The sequence below is a fragment of the Tachysurus fulvidraco genome, chromosome 7, assembly GCF_022655615.1.
Source record: "Tachysurus fulvidraco isolate hzauxx_2018 chromosome 7, HZAU_PFXX_2.0, whole genome shotgun sequence".
Lineage (NCBI taxonomy): Eukaryota > Metazoa > Chordata > Actinopteri > Siluriformes > Bagridae > Tachysurus > Tachysurus fulvidraco.
In genome coordinates, this window is record NC_062524.1 from 26,425,809 (window position 1) to 26,450,893 (window position 25,085).

Sequence of the window (25,085 nt, forward strand, 5' to 3'; positions counted from 1 at the left end):
AATCTTTTAAAAAAATCCACCGTCATGAACTGTACATTGTCATAGTTCTAGGAATATACGCAAAATAAATAAATAAATAAATGGGAAAAAATAATCATAATTTATTTAGGCCATGTACACATGAAAACCTACAGATTTAGTCATAGAGTTGAAATAACGTATATGAATATGAGGAACTCAGTTTTGTGCATGTGTACAAAAATACAAAGCAAGACGATTGTGAAAAAAAACGAATAGTGAAGAAATCACAGTTGTATCCTTTCACTAATACTTCTCTAATAGACAGTATATTATGTCAGATATTTATAAATAAGACGTAAACATGTAACAGAGCTATTTCTTGATATGTGCAGTCTTTCTTGGCAACCTGAACGGACTGTTGATAATAAATGATATAAATTATATAGAACATACACTTATAGTCAAGGTGAAAAAGATGTAGCACATGAGGTTATGAGGATCTTACTTTATATTATATATCCATGCAGGAGGAAAAAATATGTAGATCTGGCAACACAGAGGTATTGGGTCAGGATAGGAGGAACGGGCCCCACCCCCAGACATGCATCATCACCATCACCATCATCAGCAGCATCAGCATCAGCATCACACATAGAGGCACAGAGAGGCAGAGCGAGAGCAAGGGAGAGAGAGAGAGAGAGAGAGAGAGAGAGAGAGAGAGAGAGAGAGAGAGAGAGAGAGAGAGCTCCTGGGCTCACAACCTACTGCTGCCGGCTTTCCTCTCCATGCATGTGAGTACTGTCCTGTTCATTTTTGCTCATCTTTAATAACTAATGCATGTTTCATTCATGGATTTTACTCTTCTGTTTTCTCCGTATTGTGTGTAACACTGCTGCTTGTCGTCCAGACGGATGCTGGTGTCAGTCTTACTTTGTCGTGTCATAGCCTGACATTCACGTGTGCACCAAATAATATGTTGCATCTTGGATCTCAGTCTAAATGTCATATTGTGCTGGAGGTTTTCCAGGTTTTAAACCCTGCTCCAGAGATGCTCCTTTCTGTTCACAGCATACACGCTGCATGCAAAAGCAGCCACAACAACAACAACAACAACAACAACAACAACAACACACACACACACTCACACACACACAACACAGAGAGCTTATATATATCTGCGTGTGTATGTGTGTGTGTGTGTGTGTGTGTGTGTGTGTGTGTGTGTGTGTGTGTGTGTGTGTGTGACACCCGCCTGAACCAGTGTCCCATGTCCTGCAGCCTCTAAATGTGCACATCCTCAGCCATGGCTTCATGTGACACAGCTGAAGCTACGCTGCATGGGTTTAGTGGATTTAGTGTAAAAAAGCTTTCCTCTAATCCCATTATAAAGCAGCTCTGTCACACATCCGGCTCTGTTTAAAAAAAAAAAGTCTGGACATTTAAAAAACAATCGTGCTTATTAAAGCTGCTGATGCACATCGGAGTGAAAATTTCTGTGTGAGTTTTTTTTTTTTGCCAACACGTAAGATGATTATTAAATGAACCACAGCAGCTGAAGGACATTGGAGCTTCAGAAGGACTCACTGTGAGCGGGTGGGGGTGGGGGTGTAAAATATTTATATATATTTATATTTACATATTTTATTAACGCAAAAAGTCCAATATAGGAGAGTCAATTGATAACCATGTTTTTTTTTATTTTGCATTGTTGATTGCAAATTAATTACAATTGTAAAATATTAAAATGTTAAATATTTATTGTCATTTTCATTGTTAAATATCTCACCTTTTTAAGGTTTGAATTTTTCACCTGTATCTATTTAATAAAATATTAACAGATCTTTACTAGAGTAAATTATTATTATTATTATTATTATTATTATTATTATTATTATTATTATTATTATTATTCATTAATTAATTAATCAATTTGTTTATTTATTTATTTATTTTATTTTATTTTTATATGTAATGCGATATTTCCCAGCTTGGAAAATTTAAGTACCACATAATGTATTATTATTATTATTATTATTATTATTATTATTATTATTATTATTATTATTATTATTATTATTATTATTATTTCATTGTGTGCAATTTAATTAGCTATCCAACAATCATTATAATATTTCACAGTTCTTATGTTTATATTTATGTTTATAATTTTTTCATGATTATCCATTTATTTGTTTGTATTTCTTTTTTTCTTTATTATATAATTATTCTCTTATTTTTTTTGCTAAAAAGTTGTTAAAAAATTACAGCAGCTGCTGTTTTCAGTGATTTGGCTGGTTAAAAAGTAAAGGCACCTTCAGTGACGCCCTGGTGTTGTTCCTCGAGCTGAAATCACGTCAAGGTTGCTGCGAGCACTGAGTCCTGCATGGAAAAACAGCACACACAGCAGTGTGTGTGTGTGTGTGTGTGTGTGTGTGTGTGTGTCTGTGTGTGTGTGTGTGTGTGTGTGTGTGTGTGTGTGTGTGTGTGTGGTGTTAGAATATGTCGATTATACTGTGAGCCTTTACACACACACACACACACACACACACACACACACACACACACACACACACACACACACACACACACACATGGCCGTCTTGTACTGTTAAATAATTTTAGACTCCATGCGTCACTGAGGCCAATTCATCTATTAACAGTGCATTTTTTTTTTTTTTTGTAAAATATCTTTCATACAAACCCTCAAAGGCTGATCTGGGTGAAATGTGTCTGCTGATTCCCAGTGGCACAGTTTAAAAAAGCAATTTGCATCCCTCTGCTTCAGAGCAGTTATCAGCAGCTAATGCGAATCAGCCGGTCCTCTGCCGTTTCTACAGTAACGTGGAGGAGCTGTCGTGCTGCTCCTTCACCCCGGACCTGCACCTGTTCGCCAGCCCTTTAATGCTTCCAGTAACCTCGGATAGCTCGAGAGGGTTGCGGTTTGTCGCAGTTTCAGACGCATTTAATCTCTTCATTCAGAGGCACTTTTGACATTGCATGTTTTCTTGGTGACCTTGAGTGTACCTACACAGCTGAGCACAGGAGCATACAGCGCTGTAGGACTTTCCCATGGGTCTGTGCAGGCAGTCTCTCTCTGTCTCTCTCTCTCTCTCTGTCTCTCTCTCTCTCTCTCTCTCTCTCTCTCTCTCTCTCTCTCTGTCTCTCACTGTTGTGTACCCAGCTGAATCAAACACCTAATCCCTTTCCTGTATTTATGTAACTATCTAACTATAACTATCTAACTAAAGCATACAGCAGAGGTACATTAGCTAGTGATGTCACCAGGATTCCTGCTTCAATCCTAAGCTCAGGTTACTGTCACACATTCTCCTCGTACCTGTGTGGGTTTCCTCCTGGTTCTATTTTCAGAGTAGGTGGATTGGCAAGTGTGGGTGTGTCATTGTGCCTCGATAGGGATTCGGTGTTCCTGAGGGCACTAACAACATCAACACCTTTATCCAGATACTTGACAGGCTTGCTGTTTGTAGCCACACTCAGAGAGGTTGTTTCCACGCAGGGATCCAAGTAGAACCTGTCAACTTAACCCATTTTTCTTTCCCTCTTTCTTTTCTTGTCCAGGCTACAATGAGGAAGCCACTGGAGTTGTAAAGGTCATCCGGATTTCCTGTACAGCAGCGGCATGTATTGTGTGTGCTAAGCCGTACTAGCCGAGTGTTGCATCATGGGTCACCGCGTTGTCCGAAGGAAGCTACGTCCAGCTCGGGTGCTCGCACTCCTCCTCGGGATCTTAGCAATAAGCTCTGTCTCCTTCTCCAACCTCGGTGCCTTCTTCTTCTCCTCCTCATCCACAGCCTCATGGAGCTCCGCCTCCCAGCTAGAGGAGACTCATGGCTCTGCTCCTCACAGGACTCTCCTCTCGGTTAATAACACTATTGAATCAGGGCATCAGGGTGAGTATCCTGAGGACTTGTTCACACTGGAACAGCGGCGCCAAGGTGCAGTTGTCCTGCACGTACTCGGCATGCTGTACATGTTCATTGCATTGGCCATCGTGTGTGACGAGTTCTTTGTGCCCGCACTCACGGTCATCACTGAGAAGCTGGCCATATCAGACGACGTGGCCGGTGCTACCTTCATGGCGGCCGGAGGCTCCGCCCCCGAGCTCTTTACCTCCTTTATTGGTGTTTTCATCTCACACAGCAACGTGGGCATCGGCACGATCGTAGGGTCGGCCGTCTTCAACATCCTGTTCGTGATTGGCATGTGCGCCGTGTTCTCACGTGAGATCCTCAACCTGACGTGGTGGCCTCTTTTCCGCGACGTCTCCTTCTACATCCTCGACCTGATCATGCTCATTGTCTTTTTCCTGGATAACAGCATCAGCTGCTGGGAGAGCATTAGTCTGCTGCTGGCCTACGCCAGCTATGTGCTCTTCATGAAGTACAACTCCCAGGTAGAGGCACTCGTCAAAGGCTTGGTGAACCGCAACCAGGTGGTGGAGGTGGCCGAGCCGCAGCCGAAGGTAAGCCAGATGCCGATCTTCCTTACCTCAAGGCTTACTCTTCTCCATCCTTCCTCTTTTCCTCCTCTATCATTTTCTCCCTCCCTACCCCACAGTCCACTTCTTCTTCCCTCCCTCCCTCCCTCCCTCCCTCCATCTTGCACTTATCTTCATGTCTGGGTTTCAGGATTGAGCACCTGGTAGTGATGGAGTGAGACAGTGAGAGAGAGACACAGAGAGAGAGAGAACAAGAGAGAGCGATAGAAAGATACAGACACAGACTGATAGGGAACGATAGAGCTTTAGCGTGACAAAGAGAAAACAACTGAATGATACTGACACAGCAATACTGATGGGGCTGAAATTTTAACCCAGCATTTTTTTTTGCACTACATTTTCTCCAACACATGTCACACACTAAAGAGTCTACCCTTCATGTTGCCTGGCAACAGGTAGCGGTTTGGTTAGCAGGCGAGACGGCTCTACTCGCACTGGAACACACACAAGCATGCGATCATCAGTGATGATGTATCTTATAGTGCAGCAGTGCGCAGATTAAATACTTCTGGCTGCGTCTGCTTGTTTTCCCCGTGCGGTAAACACATCTGTATAACATGTGCGGCGTAGGGAAGCCGAGCGTCTGTCGCTAATGCGTAGCCGGGTCTTAAAGCTGAGCTCTGAATGTCATCCGGGGATCATTTTGTTTCTCAGGAGAAATCTTATGATCTTGGACGTGATCAGTTAATTATCGAAATAAATAGACAAAAGCTGGTGTTTAACCTTTTTTAATTTGGATTTACATGTATAACATTAGGGCCTGAGTCATCCTTGAAAAAATGCTAAATTGTTGAAGTTTGGTGTGTGTGTGTGTGTATGTGTGTGTGTGTGTGTGTGTGTGTGTGTGTGTGTGTGTGTGTGTGTGTGTGTGTGTGTGTGTGTGTGTGTGTTTGTGTGTGTGTGAGAGAGAGAGACAGAGAGAGACAGAGAGAGACAGAGAGAGAGCAGCTGGTGTGGGAGTGAGTGAAAGTGAGAGAACATAATATCAGTGCATGTGTGTGTGTGTGTGTGTGTGTGTGTAGGGTTGCAGGTGAACATGGTGGCGTGTCGTCCATGTTCTGTTCATTGTCTTCTGCACGAGGACGATCTGTTCATCACAGTCTGATCTGCGATGAGTTTGTCACACTTCCGACTCCGGCACTCATCTGGCCATGGAATGAATATTTCAGAAGCGTGAACATGAGATCAGAGTTAGCTTTGTACGGTATAAGGTTGAGGTCCAGAATTAGCATGCCAACAGACCATGGACCCATATCTCTCGTCTCATGTGGGATTATTCAAACAAACGGCAAACACCGGAGCAGCCGCCGTGTCTCAAGCTTGATATATCGTGTCCTACTTAGAACCATCCTCAGGGACGTGGCGACTCTGTAACGGTCCGTCGAGCATATTTTCACTTCATTCAGTTCTGGAGACTTGGACGAGGTGTTTTGGAAATGTAGCTGAGCTTCAACCGGACATCCAATTACAGACGTCAGTATTTACTTACAGTAAAGTGTTTCATTTTAGAGGCTGCTGGAAGGCTTTGGCCTCGTATCGTCATTAAAAACTCTCTAGCAGAAGTTTCTACATGAAACATTGAAAGCTCACAGATCAGCTTTGATCATTTGTAGTTGTTTTTTTTATAGCCAAGATCCAGAGCTCTGTGGGCTGCAGATGGATCTTGAGTCGATCTGCGCTAGTTATAGTGCTAGAAGCTCTGGGTTAGTGACAGACGGTTATCAGGACTGTCCATGAGCTTATATATATGTATATGTATATACACGAGGGACTTGAGTCATATGACTTGACTCGAGTCAGACTTGAGTCACAAATTTGAGACTTGAGACTTGACTAATATTAAAAAAAGACTCAACTTGACTTCGACTTGACATTCATGACTTGAGACTCGACACGGACTCGAGTTAAATGACTCAGAGGGGGGGACTCAAGTTATATGACATGACTCGAGTCAGACTTAAGTCGCAAATTTGAGACTTGTGACTTGCTTGACAAATATTAAAAAAAACTCGACTTGACTTCGACTTGACATTCATGACTTGAGACTCGAGACGGACTCGAGTTAAATGACTCAGGGGGACTCGAGTCATATGACTTGACTCGAGTCAGACTTAAGTCGCAAATTTGAGACTTGTGACTTGCTTGACAGATATTAAAAAGAGACTCGACTTGACTTTGACTTGACATTCATGACTTGAGATTCGACACGGACTTGAGTTAAATGACTCAGAGATGGGGATTCGAGTCATATGACATGACTCGAGTCAGACTTAAGTCACAAATTTGAGACTTGTGACTTGCTTGACAAATAAAAAAAAGACTCGACTTGACTTCGACTTGACATTCATGACTTGAGATTCAACACGGACTCAAGTTAAATGACTCAGAGATGGGGACTCGAGTCATACGACTTGACTCGAGTCAGACTTAAGCCGCAAATTTGAGAATTGTGACTTGCTTGACAAATATTAAAAAAAACTCGACTTGACTTCAACTTGACATTCATGACTTGAGATTCGACACGGACTCGAGTTAAATGACTCAGAGATGGGGACTCGAGTCATATGACTTGACTCGAATCAGACTTAAGTCGCAAATTTGAGACTCGTGACTTGCTTGACAAATATTAAAAAAAGACTCGACTTGACTTTGACTTGACATTCATGACTTGAGATTCGACACGGACTCGAGTTAAATGACTCAGAGATGGGGACTCGAATCATATGACTTGACTCGAGTCAGACTTAAGTCCCAAATTTGAGACTTGTGACTTACTTGACAAATATTAAAAAAAAACTCGACTTGGCTTCGACTTGACATTCATGACTTGAGAATCGACACGGACTCGAGTTAAATGACTCAGAGATGGGGACTCGAGTCATACGACTTGACTCGAGTCAGACTTAAGTCGCAAATTTGAGACTCGTGACTTGCTTGACAAATATTAAAAAAAGACTCGACTTGGCTTTGACTTGACATTCATGACTTGAGATTCGACACGGACTCGAGTTAAATGACTCAGAGATGGGGACTCGAATCATATGACTTGACTCGAGTCAGACTTAAGTCCCAAATTTGAGACTTGTGACTTACTTGACAAATAAAAAAAACTCGACTTGACTTCGACTTGACATTCATGACTTGAGATTCGACACGGACTCGAGTTAAATGACTCAGAGATGGGGACTCGAGTCATACGACTTGACTCGAGTCAGACTTAAGCCGCAAATTTGAGAATTGTGACTTGCTTGACAAATATTAAAAAAAAACTCGACTTGGCTTCGACTTGACATTCATGACTTGAGATTCGACACGGACTCGAGTTAAATGACTCAGAGATGGGGACTCGAGTCATATGACTTGACTCGAATCAGACTTAAGTCGCAAATTTGAGACTCGTGACTTGCTTGACAAATATTAAAAAAAGACTCGACTTGACTTCGACTTGACATTCATGACTTGAGACATACTTGTGACTTGCACATGTGACTTACTCCCACCTCTGATATATAAATATATAATATTTTAGGGTGCGTCAGAAGGAATTCAGAGTTTGTGCAGATTTGTGCGTTTTCACATCTATAATGAAACACTTCTGTCACCGAGTCCCGAAGTAACGTACAGCTGGTGTGGTGTTGCGCCATGCGTAAATCTCCAGAAGTCTCGAATAACAAGTTCTGGCATGATCCAGAGTGTGTGAGCACGTATAACGTCCCCGCAGACACACAAACACACACTGTGCTGATATTTTAATGGCTCTCATGGGAGCAAAGCACAAAATGTTTCTCTGAAAAATGTCCAAGAGCCAGCGGAAGCTCAGTGGGTAGGACGTTGGCCTACTGATCAGGAGGTCACGAGGATGTTACAGTAACCCTCAGCTTATAAATGAGACATTAACCGATGATAAAATCACAATGTGTCTTTAATCAAAATGTATTAAAGTCTCTTACGGACCTGTATTTGACCTCAAAAGGAATCTTTCTATTCATTTAGTAGTTATTATAGCAAGTACGTTACATTACATTGATGATGCAAAAAATGGTGTGTGTGTGTGTGTGTGTGTGTGTGTGTGTGTGTGTGTGTGTGTGTGTGTGGGATGACAACATGATATTATAAATACATACAGCAATTCTACAAGGATGTGTCGGATCATGGCAGTGATCCTCCTTGGCCAGATTATCCCTGATGGATTTAGGTTGCATGAGCTGGGATTGAGTTTTTGAGATATGACTCAGAAAAGCCCTACGGTGAAGCTCCAAACAAATCAGGATTTATACTCAGCACGTAAGGAAGTTTAAGCAGACTGAGGTTGTCTCACCCACCGTAGAAAGTGTTGATGAAACACGTGAAATAAAATTGGCATAAGTTCCCAGTGGAGGAGTAACAAAGGTTTATGATGATGACCTTGACATTGAGAAGGTGACCTGGTGAGGCTATTTCTGGATGTGATTTACATCTGTCACACACACTCATCTTTACGTTTATATTCATCCTCGTGCAACTAAATAAAATCTTAATGATCCGATTTAAGGTTTTAAAGCGACTTGTGTAAGTCCCAAGAATAAGATAAACACTATAAAGAAACTAAAATAAATATGATGCTTTTCAGATCTCCTTCTAAAAGTTTAAACCATGGTGAAGACCTCTGTATGTCACCTCTGTACCTTTTGTATTTGATTCAGTACCTTCTGTATTTGATTCAGTACCTTCTGTATTTGATTCAGTACCTTCTGTATTTGATTCAGTAGCTTCTGAATTCAATCAAGTAGCTACTGCCTTTGATTCAGATCGATTCAATACTTACTGCATTTGATTCAATACATAATGCATTTGATTCAATTTGTTTCAGTACCTACTGCATTCGATTCAGTACCTACTGCAATTGATTTACTACCTTCTGCATTCGAGTCAGCACTTTCTAAATTCGATTCATTATGTATTGCAGTCGATTCACTACCTTCTGCATTCGATTCAGTGCCTACTGCATTCGATTCAGTAGCTACGTCATTTGATTCATTATGTATTGCATTCAAATCTGTACCTTCAGTAGCTACTGCCTTGGATTTAGTTCGATTCAGTAAATACGGCATTCGAATCGGGATGTACTGCATTTAATTCAGTAACTACTGTATTCGATTCAGTAGATACTACATTCGATTCGGTACCTACAGTACTGCCTTTGATTTGGTACCTGTGATTCCGATTCAGTACCCAATGTATTTGATTTAGTACCTACTGATTTTGATTCAGTACCTACTGCATGTCATTCAGTACCTATTGAATTTGATTCAGTATCTACTGTATTTGATTCAGTACCAACTGTATTTGATTCAACTGGTTACTGTATTCTTTTTAACGGCTTCTAAATCGCTACTGTACATCCACCATGTTGGCATTGTCACGTGACCTACAACATCATAATAATATCTGTAACACTGACAGCTGCTCTGCACCAGTCCCGTACCAGTGCATTATGGGATAGCAAAGTGTGTACTGAATATTGATAACCGGGACATAACGCTGTTGTGCTGCTTAACGTATGAGGCTTTGATATGATGAAAACCGTCTTAAGGTGAATTAACATCAGTTACTTCGATCACCAGGTGTAGCCCTGCCCCAAGGTTGCTGTAAGTCTTCCCTTTTCCCCTCGACACATCTGATCTGGGTTCGAAGCTCATTATGAAGTCTGTCATAAATTGGATGAGGTGATTTGAGTGCGAGGAACATTTCAGACACCTTTCAAGGCCTACTGGATTTCATTCGTTCATTCATTTACTACCGCTTATCCGAACTACCTCGGGTCACGGGGAACCTGTGCCTGTCTCAGGCGTCATCGGGCATCGAGGCAGGATACACCCTGGACGGAGTGCCAACCCATCACAGGGCACACACACACTCATTCACTCACACTCTCACACACTACGGACAATTTTCCAGAGATGCCAATCAACCTACCATGCATGTCTTTGGACCGGGGGAGGAAACCGGAGTACCCGGAGGAAACCCCCGAGGCACGGGGAGAACATGCAGACTCCACACACACAAGGCGGAGGTGTGAGGCGAACATTCTAACCACTAAGACACCGTGCCCCACTGTCTATATATATATATATATATTAAAACCCTAACAGATTATGTGCACGACTGACAGATTGAATACGGTTGTTTAAATCCTAATTAAAATCCAGTTTAAATCAGCTCCGAGTGTAACGTCGGCAGATGATATCTACATGCCCGCGGTCATTTTCGTCCCAACCTAATGTGATTTTAGAAAATAGCCCATGTGAGGCGTGAAACCGCGCAATCAGGCGACACTGATTACACGCACTGATTAGATTAGTCTTGGACATAAACTTTCACAAGGACTTGAAATCGAACCCTCGTATTATGTTCAGCTGTTTTAAATCTTCTCACCATGTGCTAATCTGTGTGCCAGTGTTTTTGGGCGGGATGATGGTAAACGAGTGCGTTTTCTCAATTTTAATTAAAACATCACCCACGACAATTTCATTACGTCGGATAAAATTAGGTACGAGCGAAGTTATACAGGGACAGGGACTGTTTCCATGGTAACACAGGGACTCTGTGTCATCCGGGACGAACAATAAACGAACTGAAAACTTAGTGACAATAACTGTGACATGATGCTTTCTTTAAAGACATGTCGGTTTATTTTGACTTAATGACGTCGTTTATTTTTCCTGAAAGAATAAATAACGTACGGTTTTCTCCGTAACGTGACAGGCTGAAAATTAAGTGTTAAATGTCAGTAAATCAGTAAAACGTTGAATGATTTGTTTCAGTGGCTGCGGTTTAGAGTTACTGAGTGATTTATTGCTTACAGGCTCCAAACACTTCTGTATCTATGAAGCTTTAATGACTCTTCACTAAGCTTTTAGTAAAAGCCTGTCACCCTGGAAACTTAACTGTGTTTGAGTGAGTGTGTGTGTGTGTCTGTGTGTGTGTGTGTGTGTGTGTGTGTGTGTGTGTGTGTGTGTGTGTGTGTGTGTGTGTGTGTGTGTGTGCAGCTGTGCATGAGTGCACCTTTGCATGTCTGCATGTACAGTATATTGATGCGTATGCATGAGCATCTGTGTATATATGTGTGTGTGTGTGTGTGTGTGTGTGCATTGTGTTGTGGACTTAATTACAGTTGCTCCAGATCATTGTGTCGGTGCCAGAGCTCATTTCCATCATAAAATACTCTGAATGATGAATGGAAATGTGCAGCTTGGAGCCGAGTCCTAGACACTGAAACACAGATGTTTCACACTGTCTGTCTGTCTGTCTGTCTGTCTGTCTGTCTGTCTGTCTGTCTGTCTGTCTGTCTCTCTCTCTCTCTCTCTCTCTCTCTCTCTCTCTCTCTCTCTCTCTCTCTCTCTCTCTTTTTCTCTTTGTCTCTGTCTCACACACACATATGCACACAAGTCAACCGAATGCAATTTGTTTGACACACACACAGATATATATATATATATATATATATATATATATATATATATATATATATATATATATATATATATATATATATATATATATATATATGAGAGTGTGAGAGAGAGAGAGAGAGAGAGAGAGAGAGAGAAAGGCAAACAGACGGAGTGAGAGAGAGACAGACAAAGAGAGAGTGACAGACAGAGAGAGAGAGAGACAGAGAGGGAGAGAAACACACACACACACACAGAGACAGAGAGCGACAGCGAGTGACAGACGGAGAGAGAGAGAGAGAGAGAGAGAGAGAGAGAGAGACAGAGAGAGAGAGAAAAACACACACATATACTTTGAGACAAAGAGCGACAGCGAGAGAGAGACAGAGACAGAGAGAGAGAGAGAGAGAGAGAGAGAGAGAGAGAGAGAGAGAGAGAGAGAGAGAGAGAGAGAGAGAGACGGACATACAAAGACAGAGTGACAGACGGAGAGAGAGACAGATGGAGAGACAGATGGAGAGAGAGAGAGACAGATGGAGAGAATGAAATTTGAGGCCTAATCAATGGGAGCTATTTTAAAAGATGAGGTAATAAGGTAATGTAGTAGACACTGTACAGCCACTGCACCAAGGACATGGCTTTCCCTTACTAAAGCATGATATGATCTGGTGTGTGTGTGTGTGTGTGTGTGTGTGTGTGTGTGTGTGTGTGTGTGTGTGTGTGTGTGTGTGTGTGTGTGTGTGTGTGTGTGTGTGCACTCTATAATCTAAATGCTGCAAAATCTGTAGTAGTCAATATCTCTGTCCTTGGTGCAACCATTAAAGGAAAACTCCAGCATTATTTATCCAGTGTGATTGTGTGATTGTGTGATTGTGTGATTTCTAGGGACAAAAAATACAAACAAACAAAAAACAAATCAGACAAATCGCTTTAGATTTAGATTAAAAAAACCTATGCTAAAATATAAAGTATAATAGAATATAGAAATAATATGTATAAAATAATAATAATATAATAATTAATGTAATAATTATCGATTTACAATAAAATAAAATCCAATCTTTTCCATTTATCACAACGTTGGATCATAAATATATTTTTCAAGATTTTTTTTTTCTGCCAGATTAGAAATGGTTAACTATATATATATATATATATATATATATATATATATATATATATATATATATATATATATATATATAAAATAAAAAGGAATTCAAAGAAACTCTTTATTTTGTTCCAAAAAACTAGAAAAAAATCGAGAAAAGCATAATTTAAAAAAAAAAGGCGTGTCATAAACCCACCAGAACAGAGAACAGAGTGTTCACTGTGTTCATGTATATCATGTAACGTTGTTCATTTGTTTATTAATTGGTTTGTTTATTCGTTCTTCTATTTGTCTTTGCTGCTGTAAAATCGTATAGATTTCAAAAATAACGTCATGCTTAAAATGTTCAAATAAATCACGAAAAATGAGCGTAGCTTTAGCCGCGGAGCTAAAATTTGTACGTCAGTTTTTAGTTCAGAAATAAAATTCTACAGAGTTTTAAAATTTCATTTTTCATTCATGTCATTTAATTTTATGTATATTATAACAACCTGAAATTACAACATAGAACTATTTGATTTTCTCTGGTAAAAACATCTGCATGTTAAGTATCTCGGTTATCGTAGGTGCCGCGCGACTTTCTGGAAGTTTTCGACCTCGTCGTGCACGTGTGTGTGAGGAACGTGTTTAAGGCGAATGTGAAATTCGTACGGTTCTGCTTCTGCGCTACAGACGAAGAGTTTATTGCAATCGGGATCGTTATTGACTTTTGTGAAAGGCTAATTATCGAAATGACTGAACTGAGTGACTGAAGTCATTTGAATGGTCGTCCAGAGGCTTTAACCTGGACACCGGAGACCAACTCCGACTGCATTCAAGGTGATCACGACATGCATGATGCACACTGTGTGTGTGTGTGTGTGTGTGTGTGTGTGATGACTACGTGCTGACTCACTGTTGTCTTGGAAATTTGCTGATTTCATCGAGAAACAGATTGAACAAATTAAACCACTCCAACAGCCCGCACTTGTTTTCTTAGCACGGTGCATACAGTATGCTACACACGTTGAGTCATAAGGCTAAAATTATATCTTTGACTTTATTTATTTATCAATTTATTTATTCTAATCATTAATATGCACTTTTGTTAGATAGATAGATAGATAGATAGATAGATAGATAGATAGATAGATAGATAGATAGATAGATAGATAGAGAGATAAATCTCTAATAAAAGGCTTCAGAGTGCAGATCGCAGTCTGTCACATGTTCGTTCGTTCATTCATTCATTCATCCATTCATTTTCTACCGCTTATCCGAACTTCTTGGGTCACGGGGAGCCTGTGTCTATCTCAGGCATCATCGGGCATCGAGGCAGGATACACCCTGGACGGAGTGCCAACCCATCACAGGGCACATACACACTCTCATTCACTCACACACTCACACACTACGGACAATTTTCCAGAGATGCCAATCAACCTACCATGCATGTCTTTGGACCGGGGGAGGAAACCGGAGTACCAGGAGGAAACCCCCGAGGCACGGGGAGAACATGCAAACTCCACACACACAAGGCGGAGGCAAACCTGGAGGTGTGAGACGAACGTGCTAACCACCGATGCCCGATGACGCCTGAGATAGGCACAGGCTCCCCATGACCCGAGGTAGTTCGGATAAGCGGTAGGAAACGAATGAATGAATGAATGAACAAAGTAGCAGAAACATCCAGTGGGAAATGAACAAAACCTTCATGAAGAACAAGCAGTATATCATATATACAGTGTATATACCATATGAAGCATCAACAAAGGTAAAGTAATCAAGAGCTAAACACAATACAGGTGAACACAGGTGAGTCAGGCAGTAAAGATAGATGGAAACTAAGGACTAGAAAGAAGAAACCGAAACAAACAATAGTGTTTGTTGCTATGGGAACGGTGATGTGAAAGGAGAGGAACCATGACAGCTTGGTTAGCATCTGGCCGAAGAGACATCGTGGAAAACGCTCCTTATGACAGCAAAGAAACCATTTACTGTAAGAAAGAAGTCTCATTCTGCAGATTATACATTTAATTCACTCCTTTGTTTGTTTGTTTGTTTTGTTTTGGTGAAGGAATTTTGCCATTACGTCTTCTGTCAAACTCCAAAGAATCTCCAGGAACCCAAAGTTCTCATCACAGCAGATGTTCTTCACTCGGGTCTGGATTTTACTTTGAAACACACTGTGCTACACGACAAAGAACTGCTTCCTGATGCCACAGCTGGTTTTCTTCCTCATTTATTACCCATCTGTTTTCTTTTCCATGGCAGATGAATGAACCCAGCAGGAGCTTCATCAGGAGCTTTTCTTCTCCTTTTCTTATCTGTCATGTTACAGCAAGCGGCATAAAGTCAATTCTGCATTTTTTTTGTCTGGCTGTAACCTTCACCGGCTCGGTCGCCTCGAATAACCTTCGGATTTAGCAACAGCGGAAGAAATTATGCGATAAACCCATCTAATTGTTCTGGAAATGAAAACACACGTCAAAGACACGCCTATGATCACGGTGACCTTGAGAACCGGACTGTCTTGTGTTTAGGACTATGTGTGTTTAGGGTCTGCCGTGTCCTGCGACGCTTTGTTGGCGTAATTAGGTACCATAATTAGTCTCCTATAATGAGTTCTACTTGAAGAGAATCAGGTCATTAATTAGCGAGTGACTTGATTTGTTGTACGTGTGTGTTTTCTTCTTCCCCACATCGTTGATTGTCCGCCAGGAGGTTTTGGAGGGCAGGACGGGAAAACACAGACGGCTCGGAGGCTAGGGCATAGCTCGCACGAGTGTGTGTGTGTGTGTGTGTGTTTACACGTATGTCATATTCGCAACGTATCGCGGTTTGCGATGTTGTAGAGCGAAACGTTAATAATTCTGTGGTCTGGTGGTTCTTCATTATTAAGACTCATAAGTGATATTATTTTCTCTTTAACTGATAGAAAGAATCTTCTGTAGATTTATATTATAGACATCAATCTCACGACAGCCTGCTGACCGTAGCTTTAAAATGCCACTCCATCCACCAGCATCTGAGTGCGTGAGCTCAGCATGTGGCGCGTTCGCTGGGTCGTGATGGGCAGCGGTATTTTTAGCGGTTATTTTTCTGCACACACAGAATGATCTCGCCCTGTCTGCAAGATTACAGCTCAATAAAAGTCTTTCGGGGAGCCGGAGCATCAAGAAGCATTGATTTTGCTGCATTTAAAACCTGCGGGAAATGACCTTCCAGGAACCTCAGCTCAGGCTAATGTAGCTCTAAGCACTAATGCTGCGTCACCCTCCCGTACCTGAATTTCTGCTATATGGGGAATAAAAATGAGAAACAAAATAAATAAATTATTTTAATAATAAAGTTTTTTAAATAAACCATACTAGTGAAAGAACTTTAACCAGTTTTGTCTGTACGATAATTGGATTACGGTTAGCCATAAACGCTCGTATCGTATCGTACCGTAAGTGCATGTGATGTTCGCTGACACGTTAATGGGGAAATTTAGTTTTTTATTATTATCTAACTTTACAAAAGAATCAAATACTTTGTTTATTTATTTATTTATTTATTTATTTATTTTTTTGTAGTTTGCATTGAGGCGATTATTTTGTATTTCACGTCTAACTTTTAAGCAAAAAAAAAAAAAAAAAAAGACATTTCCAGCTTTGTCCTTTGAACTCGGGTTCAGGTTTAATACGCTTCAGATTCTTTTGGCTTAACAAATACACATCCGGTATCCAGCCTTGTTATTTAGCAGCTTATAAAATATAATAACACTTAATCCATCACATTCTGTTTTTTTTTTTGTTTTTTTTTTACATTTTTGTTTGTTTCAGTTGTTTAACCGCTAAATCAAGTGACAAACAGGGAACAAACTAAAAACTTTAATAATTAATTAATTCATTCATTCAATTAATTAATTCATTTTCTACCGCTTATCCAAACTTCTCGGGTCACGGGGAGCCTGTGCCTATCTCAGGTGTCATTGGGCATCGAGGCAGGATACACCCTGGACGGAGTGCCAACCCATCACAGGGCACACACACACTCTCATTCACTCACACACTCACACACTACGGACAATTTTCCAGAGCTGCCAATCAACCTACCACGCATGACTTTGGACCGGGGGAGGAAACCGGAGTACCCGGAGGAAACCCCCGAGGCACGGGGAGAACATGCAAACTCCACACACACAAGGCGGAGATGGGAATCGAACCCCCGATCCTGGAGGTGTGAGGCGAACGTGCTAACCACTAAACCACCGTGTCCCCCAAACCTTAATCAATTTAATGAAAAAAAAAAGGTTACTAATTGTTGCCATGGTTTCACTAATAGCCTATTGCTAGACTATTGATTTGGTTTACGTTGGACAATCTTTTTATACCTTGTGAGAATCTTATTCGCCTGCTAGCAGTCTCTGAACTCTGTGTCTAATAAATAAATAAATAACATGAGATTTAAATGATTTAAATGTTCATTCCTCGTCTAAGTTACGTCCTGTGTGTTCTGTTATGTGGAGTCTTTAATGGTGTTTTTGTCTCATGTCCTTGTCTTCTGTTCTCTCTCTCTCTCTCTCTCTCTCTCTCTCTCTCTCTCTCTCTCTCTCTCTCTCTCTCTCTCTCTCTCTGTTTTTATATTATTTCTGTAAAGGTTAGTCCAGTGCCAACGGAGGATGACAGCAAGCTGTCGGTATGTCCTACGGCCTACGTCTTTCGTCTGCATGTCTCAGTGTGTGTATATCCTTTGTGTTTGTCGTACTGTATGTGTGTTATTTCCTGGATTCTTTACTTCATGCTAAAGTGTGTTTAGCACATTCATAACTACAGCGCCTGATGATTCCATACGCATTGCGGTGGTTAATATAAACAGTCAGTGACGTAAAGTTCGATGTAAGTAAATTTACAGCAACATTTACTGTGTATTTATGATCGGGTTACGCAACTCGAAGCAGATCATCTGCCTTTACTTCACTCTTCTGTGCACATTCACTCAGGCTGAAACACATGTTTTCAGCAGCGTCTGATGCTCTCGTCTTTAAGCTCTAAAAACTACACGGAGATAGAAAATGGCTGTAAAATCAGACTTGGTTTTTCGTGAGAAAGCTTTTTTTCCCCAAGGAAATCGAGATTTCTGAAGCAGATATAAGAGAAAAACCATCCTGATGTTTATACTTTACTGTCACCTAAATAGAGGCTTTATTTTTCTTGGTGTTGGAACATTTTATGCTCAGTTTTATGATATTATTGCCCTTAAAACTCTTTAAGGTTTATGAATAAGCTCCGTCAAGCGTGTGCGCACACACACACACACACACACACACACACACACACACACACACACACACACACACACACACACACACACACACACACAGACACACACACACACACACACACCTGCACTAGTCTCTGCAGCTGACTCCTTCAAAAAGCGCTGACGTGTTGTCATGGCATCGAGCCGAACGGTGCCCTTTACTCCCGCTGCATTTCCACTACAGAAAGATATGCTCCCTAGGCCCTACACCCTAAACCCTAGGCCCTACACCCTAAACCCTAGGCCTTACACCCTACACACTGTGACCTAATTCTGTATAGTTCATATGCTTTCAGATATTCAGATGTTAAGATGTTCAAAAATACACACACACAAACACACACACACACAAACACTCACACACACAAACACTCACACACACAAACACTCACACACACAAACACTCACACACACAAACACTCACAAGCCGTATTTTCATCAGTCATGTTATTCTGTCCAATCGTAGGCCAAGCCTCGGCTGCAGAGAGGCGGAAGCTCAGCGTCGCTACACAACAGTCTGATGAGGAACAGCATCTTCCAGCTCATGATCCACACACTGGACCCGCTTAGTGAAGGTAACACACACACACACACACACACACACACACACACACACACACACACACACACACACACACACACACACATACACACACATTATAAGAAAATCTAATTACCACTAAGATGATCTTTTGGTTTAAATTCTAAATGAAATATTAAAATTTAAACCTTTTGCCTCAACAAGTGTACAAACGTTTTTGAAAATATAAACATTTTACTTCCAGTTTAAATTTACAATGTGGTCATATTTTAGGTTGATTCATAATTCCAGCTCATCAGTGGGTGCCAATACTTATACAACAATGCCAAACTTTTATCAACATGGTGTTTATATTATTACTAGTAGTAGTAGTAGTAGTAGTAGTAGTAATAATAATAATAATAATAATATTAATAATAATAATAATAATAATAATAATAATAATAATAATAATAATCCTTTATTTAACATTTATTACACCTTTTCATTTTCTTTGTGTTACTTTGATAAAAATAATTAACATTTTCTCATGAATTTTCAAATACACACTTTTTTTTCTTTCCTTCTTATTTTCTTATTTTATTTCCATTTAATTTTTTTCATTATTATTCATTTATCCTCATTTTCTCCCAGGAGCGATTTTAAAGGTCATTACGGATATAAATGTATACGTATGTTGTGAACAGAGATCGATCAATAGTGAATAATTCAGGATCTTTATTAGTTTTCTTCTCGTCGACGATGAAATCCGAACAAACTTTAACCTGGTGTGTCTTTACTGCGGTTTTAAATAATGACTAATGTGCATATTTATATATAAATAACTGCGATGTGTAAAGAGCGTCGTTCGTGTGAGTGAGTCAGAGTGTGTATAAGAGCCGATTGTGTATAAATAGGTGTGTGTGTGTGCGTGTGTGTGTACAGTAAGCGTGACTCATGTGCTGTCTAAATTGCCGTGTTTAAAGAAGAGATTTATTATTATTATTATTATTATTATTATTATTATTATTATTATTATTACACAAGGACCTTTCTTTAGTAGAAGGTTTATACAGAGGTAGACACACCGCTGACATTTATACACTGTTATTAGCAATATAATGTTGTGTGATTGTGTTAATAATAAATAAGAGATTGTATATTACATAAAAAAAAAAGTCTGGGTGGGAGGAGCTAATTCTCTCTGTCACCTGTCAATCAAGCAACACAAGCCAATCCTGTTGTTTGTCAGCTGTTGTATGCGGAAGAGGGCAGATAGCACCGAAGGAACCAGGGTGGGATTTGAAATATTCTGAAAGATTTAAAAGTATATATATATTTAAATGCTGAAAGATATAATACGCTAATGTTATAAATTAGGCGACAATAAACATCCATACATATTATGTGTGTATTGTTAAGCAGTTTTATTATTGTATTATTATTTATTACGTCCTCTAATGTCCTCTAGTACGGTGATACGATATGTCGGTCCGTCCGTACGCCGAGAGCTTCACTTTAATCAAACTGACTCCTATCTTCGTGCTGCTTTTACAGGCGTACGCTAATATTAATAATGTGCGCTGATGCTAATCGAGTTCATATCGGTTTCTTCCGATGAACCAGATTTTATTAACAAGCTTCGAGGATAATGATCATATGATCTTTTAAATAATCATTTCAAACTTTCCGTGTACGAAATCTGACCTCTTGTCTGTCAGCATGTTTTGATCAGGAGCTCCATGTGCACTGTTCATCCACATGTCTGATCTTCTTCTCTGGGGCTTTGGTTAATACTTTGCTTCCGAGCTTCTACTTTTATTTCATCACTTTCTTCTCTCTGTTTGTCTTTCTTTCTGTCCTTCTGTTTCCTCAGAATTCGCTGACTCTGGTGAGTGAGTTATTCTCTCAATCTTATCGTTATGGCCTCCTTGTCCTCCTCCCTCCATCCCACTGTAGTGTGTTGCTCCGGAAACTTTGTGTCTTTATCGATTCAATGGCGTTTTTTTTTCCTCCTTGCATCATTTCTTTTGCTCAGGTTCCTATCGTTGTTTCATCCGTCCGTGTGTGTGCGCACGTGTGCGTGTGTGGGTGCGTGAGTGTGTGTGTGTGTGTGTGTGTGTGTGTGAGTGTTGGTTACCTTCTCCGAGCATGCACTTCAGCTCTTCGGTATAAAGCTCAGATCAGATTAAATCAGATTTGTTTAATAATTTACGAAGGGCGCATGAAGGCGCCTCAGCGGGACGCGGCATGAGATCACCAACTCTGACTGTGTGAATGAAGTGAAGACGCTTCGTCCGTTCGCTCTGATTCCTCACAGATTAAACCACAGCTCCAGGCCACTTTCTTTTTTTTTTCCCCAAAAAATAGTTGGACAGCATCCACAGTGTGGATGTCCTTCATTTTATTGGATGGCGTAATATAAGATTTATATTTCACCGCAGTATCACGAGGAAACACCGAACACGATGCGGTCGCAGTCTACAGATGAGTTGTATTAATCCACAGTGTGGGTTGTGTCTGTGAGCGCAGCCTTCACCGCCTTCATACATTCTTTATGGTGCACTTTGTGTTGCCTTTTCACACGGCTGAATGACTTAAAAGTTGTGTTGCTATGCAGCATGGACTCTACAACACACTGTGAAATATGGGCTCGGGAATACTGATCGGAATACTGGGCAGTCCCTGAGCAAAACCCTTTAAGCTATCAATATCTATCTATCTATCTATCTATCTATCTATCTATCTATCTATCTATCTATCTATCTATCTGTCTGTCTGTCTGTCTGTCTGTCTGTCTGTCTGTCTGTCTGTCTGTCTGTCTGTCTGTCTGTCTGTCTGTCTGTCTGTCTGTTCAGTTTATTTGATATTAAATCTTTCGTCTGAAAGCTTCATTTCTTTCACGTCTTTCTCCTGTTGTTTGGTCTGATGCTATTTTGTCCGTTGCAGTTCTCTCTGTGTATCTTCTGTCTTGTGCACTGATGTTTATATTTCTCTCGTCTATCCGAATGAAACCGCAGCCGAAGCGTCACGTTATCTGCCATGTGCTCCTGCTTGGTCGGACTGAACTCATGCAGTCACAGCTGCCCTTTACATATAAAACTAGACGAACCTGAGCAGAGAAACTAAAAAAAAAAAAAACAGTCAGAGTGCAAGCTAAAAAATCTACTGAAATAGCTTGGATATGAAAGATGGACTGCGCCTTGGCCCCGTGTTCCCGAGCCACTGCTTCAGTCCTCGTTAATTACCTGCTATTGTGAGAAAAATTGACAATGTTTTCCAAAATACTGGAAGCAGCAGGGGATCCGTTTGGGACGGTGGATGATGAATCATCACACAAAGCCTTGTCTTTTTTTTTTCCACTAGATGGTCCTAAAATAGAACAAACTAAACTTCGAACTAAACTTCTGCACTTCCAACCATCAGTTCTTTCCTTGAAAATTTCATCCTCTAAAATATTCATCTTCAGGACAAAAAAAATGAGATGGACCTTTTAACAGGAAGCCTCGTCTTACTTCTACATAAATCTTAGATGCAGGATCCGACGGTGGGTGAATAAATCTGACGACCTTCAGATCCAGATCTGAAGTCGCTACCTCGGGCACGAGCTACACAATGTTGTGAGTTTAAATCACAGAAGAATAAGAATTAAATCAGGGATAAAATACAACAGGACGTGATGTCATTGGAACAAAATGAATAATACTCACATTACTGCGGAGTTTTATTCCACGTATATATATCCGACAATCTGAGATGGAGTATTTTATATTAATTAAAAGAACATCATCCTTTTTATTCATCGGTAGTCGTATTTTAATGTCCAAAGAAATAAATAAACGAGTTCCTGTTACTGCGGTCATTCATTCACTAGTCTGATATCAGACCCATAGCAGCTTTTATTGGCCAAGGACTGAACCAAGAGGACATATGACTGACACATAAAGCGACCAATCACAGTTTGTTATGTTTAGAGAATGAATGAGACTAAGGACTTTACATCATTTGGAAAATCCAGCATTTAGCTAATCCTCCCTTTCAGAACTCACTTTCACACATCAACATGACACACTTACATCAGGAAGTAGATGGAACTTCATTAAAGGAAACTTCCTTCACATTTCTAAGACGATCAGTAATCCTGTAGAACCCAACCAATCAGACGACGACTCCGAATCATCGGACCTTCAGCCAGTGTGTATGTGAGGCTGAGACTTAATCCCTCACCATGACCTCAGTAAGCTTTACTGACACTTACAAAGTGTTAAAACTGGAGACTCCTTCCATGAATGTTAAAAAAATTTCTCCTTAAGAAACAAAATCATCAGCTGAACAATTACACGAGTTATCTTAAAGTTTTTTTGTTAGCTGTGGATAAAATAAATTATGAATATACTATAAAAGTCGTCCACTGGACACGTTCTTGTAAGTTAGCGGTTGCTATAGAAACGAAAACAAGCGCATGTAACGTGATGCAATCTAATGTAAAGCTCGCTAACGTCAGATCTGATGCTCTAGGAAATAAATCAGCACCTTCTGAGGAATATAAAAATTCTTGTACGCATATACTGTAAAACGTGATGTGGTGTTGAGTCGCTCATGTTTAATGAGAATGGACTGATACTGACGCTCAGCACATACACTTTTACACATCCAGAGCTGAGCGCGATGTTCCAGAATAAATAAAGCTGGACTGTGAATCACAGACAGCACAAAGCAGACAAGACAAACACAACATGCCATGGACGTGTGTGTGTGTGTGTGTGTGTGTGTGTGGGTTTTAAATCTCTGGCCTTTTGACAAGTAGTGGATATTGATCGTACCGCTTGACCCCTGAACCACCGCTCCATTTATCTATTTTTAATGGACACACACACACACACACACACACACACACACACACACACACACACACACACAAACAAAAAACATCCAAACACTAACAATCATCTGATTAATGAATCAACTGATTACTGGCTTCGCTCGTCATTATGTAACATTTCTTCACACTCCCACATGAACACACACTCGCGCAAACAATCCCCGAACTCGCAAACACACACACAAACACACACACACTCATCCTGTGTGGCTGAATCAATATTAAAAGCTTTGTGCATCCCGGCGGGCTGTAACTCTACAGGTCGTTCTGCAAGGTCGTTAGCATCACTGTTTAATTCTCTCTCTCTCTCTCTCTCTCTCTCTCTCTCTTTCTCTCTCTCTCACACACACACACACACACACACACATTTTGTCATTCTAGTTGCCTGTTTTTTTTATGGCATGTAAATATGGCTTTGTGTATTGCACTTCTTCTTCTTCTTCTTCTTCTTCTTCTTCTTCTTCTTCTTCTTGTTCTTCTTCTTCACACCAGAGTGATTTGTTTGTTTTCTGTTAAAAAGGATTCAAAAGGTTTTCCGTTAAAAAAGCGAGTTAAAATTTGTAAAAAATAAAAATAAAAATTAATAAATAAATAAAATGCAACCTCTGGAGCCCGTAATCTTTTAGCCCAGCTTTTTGCAGTACTAGTATTGTAGAGGAAGTAGTATTATAGCAAAACAGGCTAAAAGATCAACTAGCATAGCAGTAAATAGGCTAAAAATTTAACTAGCATAACAGTAAACAGGCTAACAGATGAAGTAGCGTTAAAGTTAACAGCCTAAGTTGTAAACAGACTAAACCATGAACTAGCATTAAGAATTTTTAAGATTTGAAAAATCTCTGGTTAGTTTCCTTTATGCTCAGAAGCCACAAGGAGAGGAAGGTGTAATGTTAGCTAGAGCTCTGATTCCTGGAGACAGGTCAACTTAGCAAAATCGAAATAAGGAGAATGGAGCAGTCGGCCTTCTTGTCAGAAAAGGCGCTAGGTCCCAGACAGCTGATTCTCACTGTGGCCTGTAGGTCAGACCAAATTAGCACACATCCAGACAGACACAAGCTTTATCCATGTTGTATTTACAGTATGTCGACGATTATCCTGTAGCTGACTTCTTATAAATTCACCTCACTGCCTTTTAGTCTGATGAAGTTAATGCACAGCCATGAAGACTCACAACCGCCGCGCTGCCTGACTTATTAATGATCTTTGAGGAGCCTGGGAGTTTATTCAGTCTGTCTGGCAGAGGCCCATATCTATACACAGCAAATAATATTAGCCTTGGTTTTATGACCAGATCAAACATGACATGTTACATTTTAGATTTTGAGCCCTTAAAATCTGTCAGTAAACAAAGAACTGGGCATCTGAATGATTTCTGA

The 25,085-nt window shown here is 40.4% G+C and overlaps 1 protein-coding gene across 7 annotated transcripts in view; it reads left to right on the forward strand.

Annotated features, from left to right (window-relative positions):
* Positions 1–608: 608 nt before the first annotated feature.
* Positions 609–25,085, forward strand: part of LOC113650058 (sodium/potassium/calcium exchanger 2-like) — a 47,454-nt gene continuing 22,977 nt past the window's right edge. For 3 of the 7 annotated variants that reach the window (XM_047816633.1, XM_047816634.1, XM_047816637.1), the window contains exons 1-5: positions 609–752; positions 3,541–4,444; positions 17,645–17,683; positions 18,774–18,882; positions 20,704–20,718. In XM_047816633.1, coding sequence (XP_047672589.1) covers positions 3,644–4,444; positions 17,645–17,683; positions 18,774–18,882; positions 20,704–20,718 — 964 coding nt within the window. In that variant the 5' untranslated portion in view covers positions 609–752; positions 3,541–3,643. The remainder of the gene's footprint in view (positions 753–3,540; positions 4,445–17,644; positions 17,684–18,773; positions 18,883–20,703; positions 20,719–25,085) is intronic. The other 4 variants (XM_047816635.1, XM_047816636.1, XM_027158096.2 and 1 more) reach the window with 3 other exon arrangements.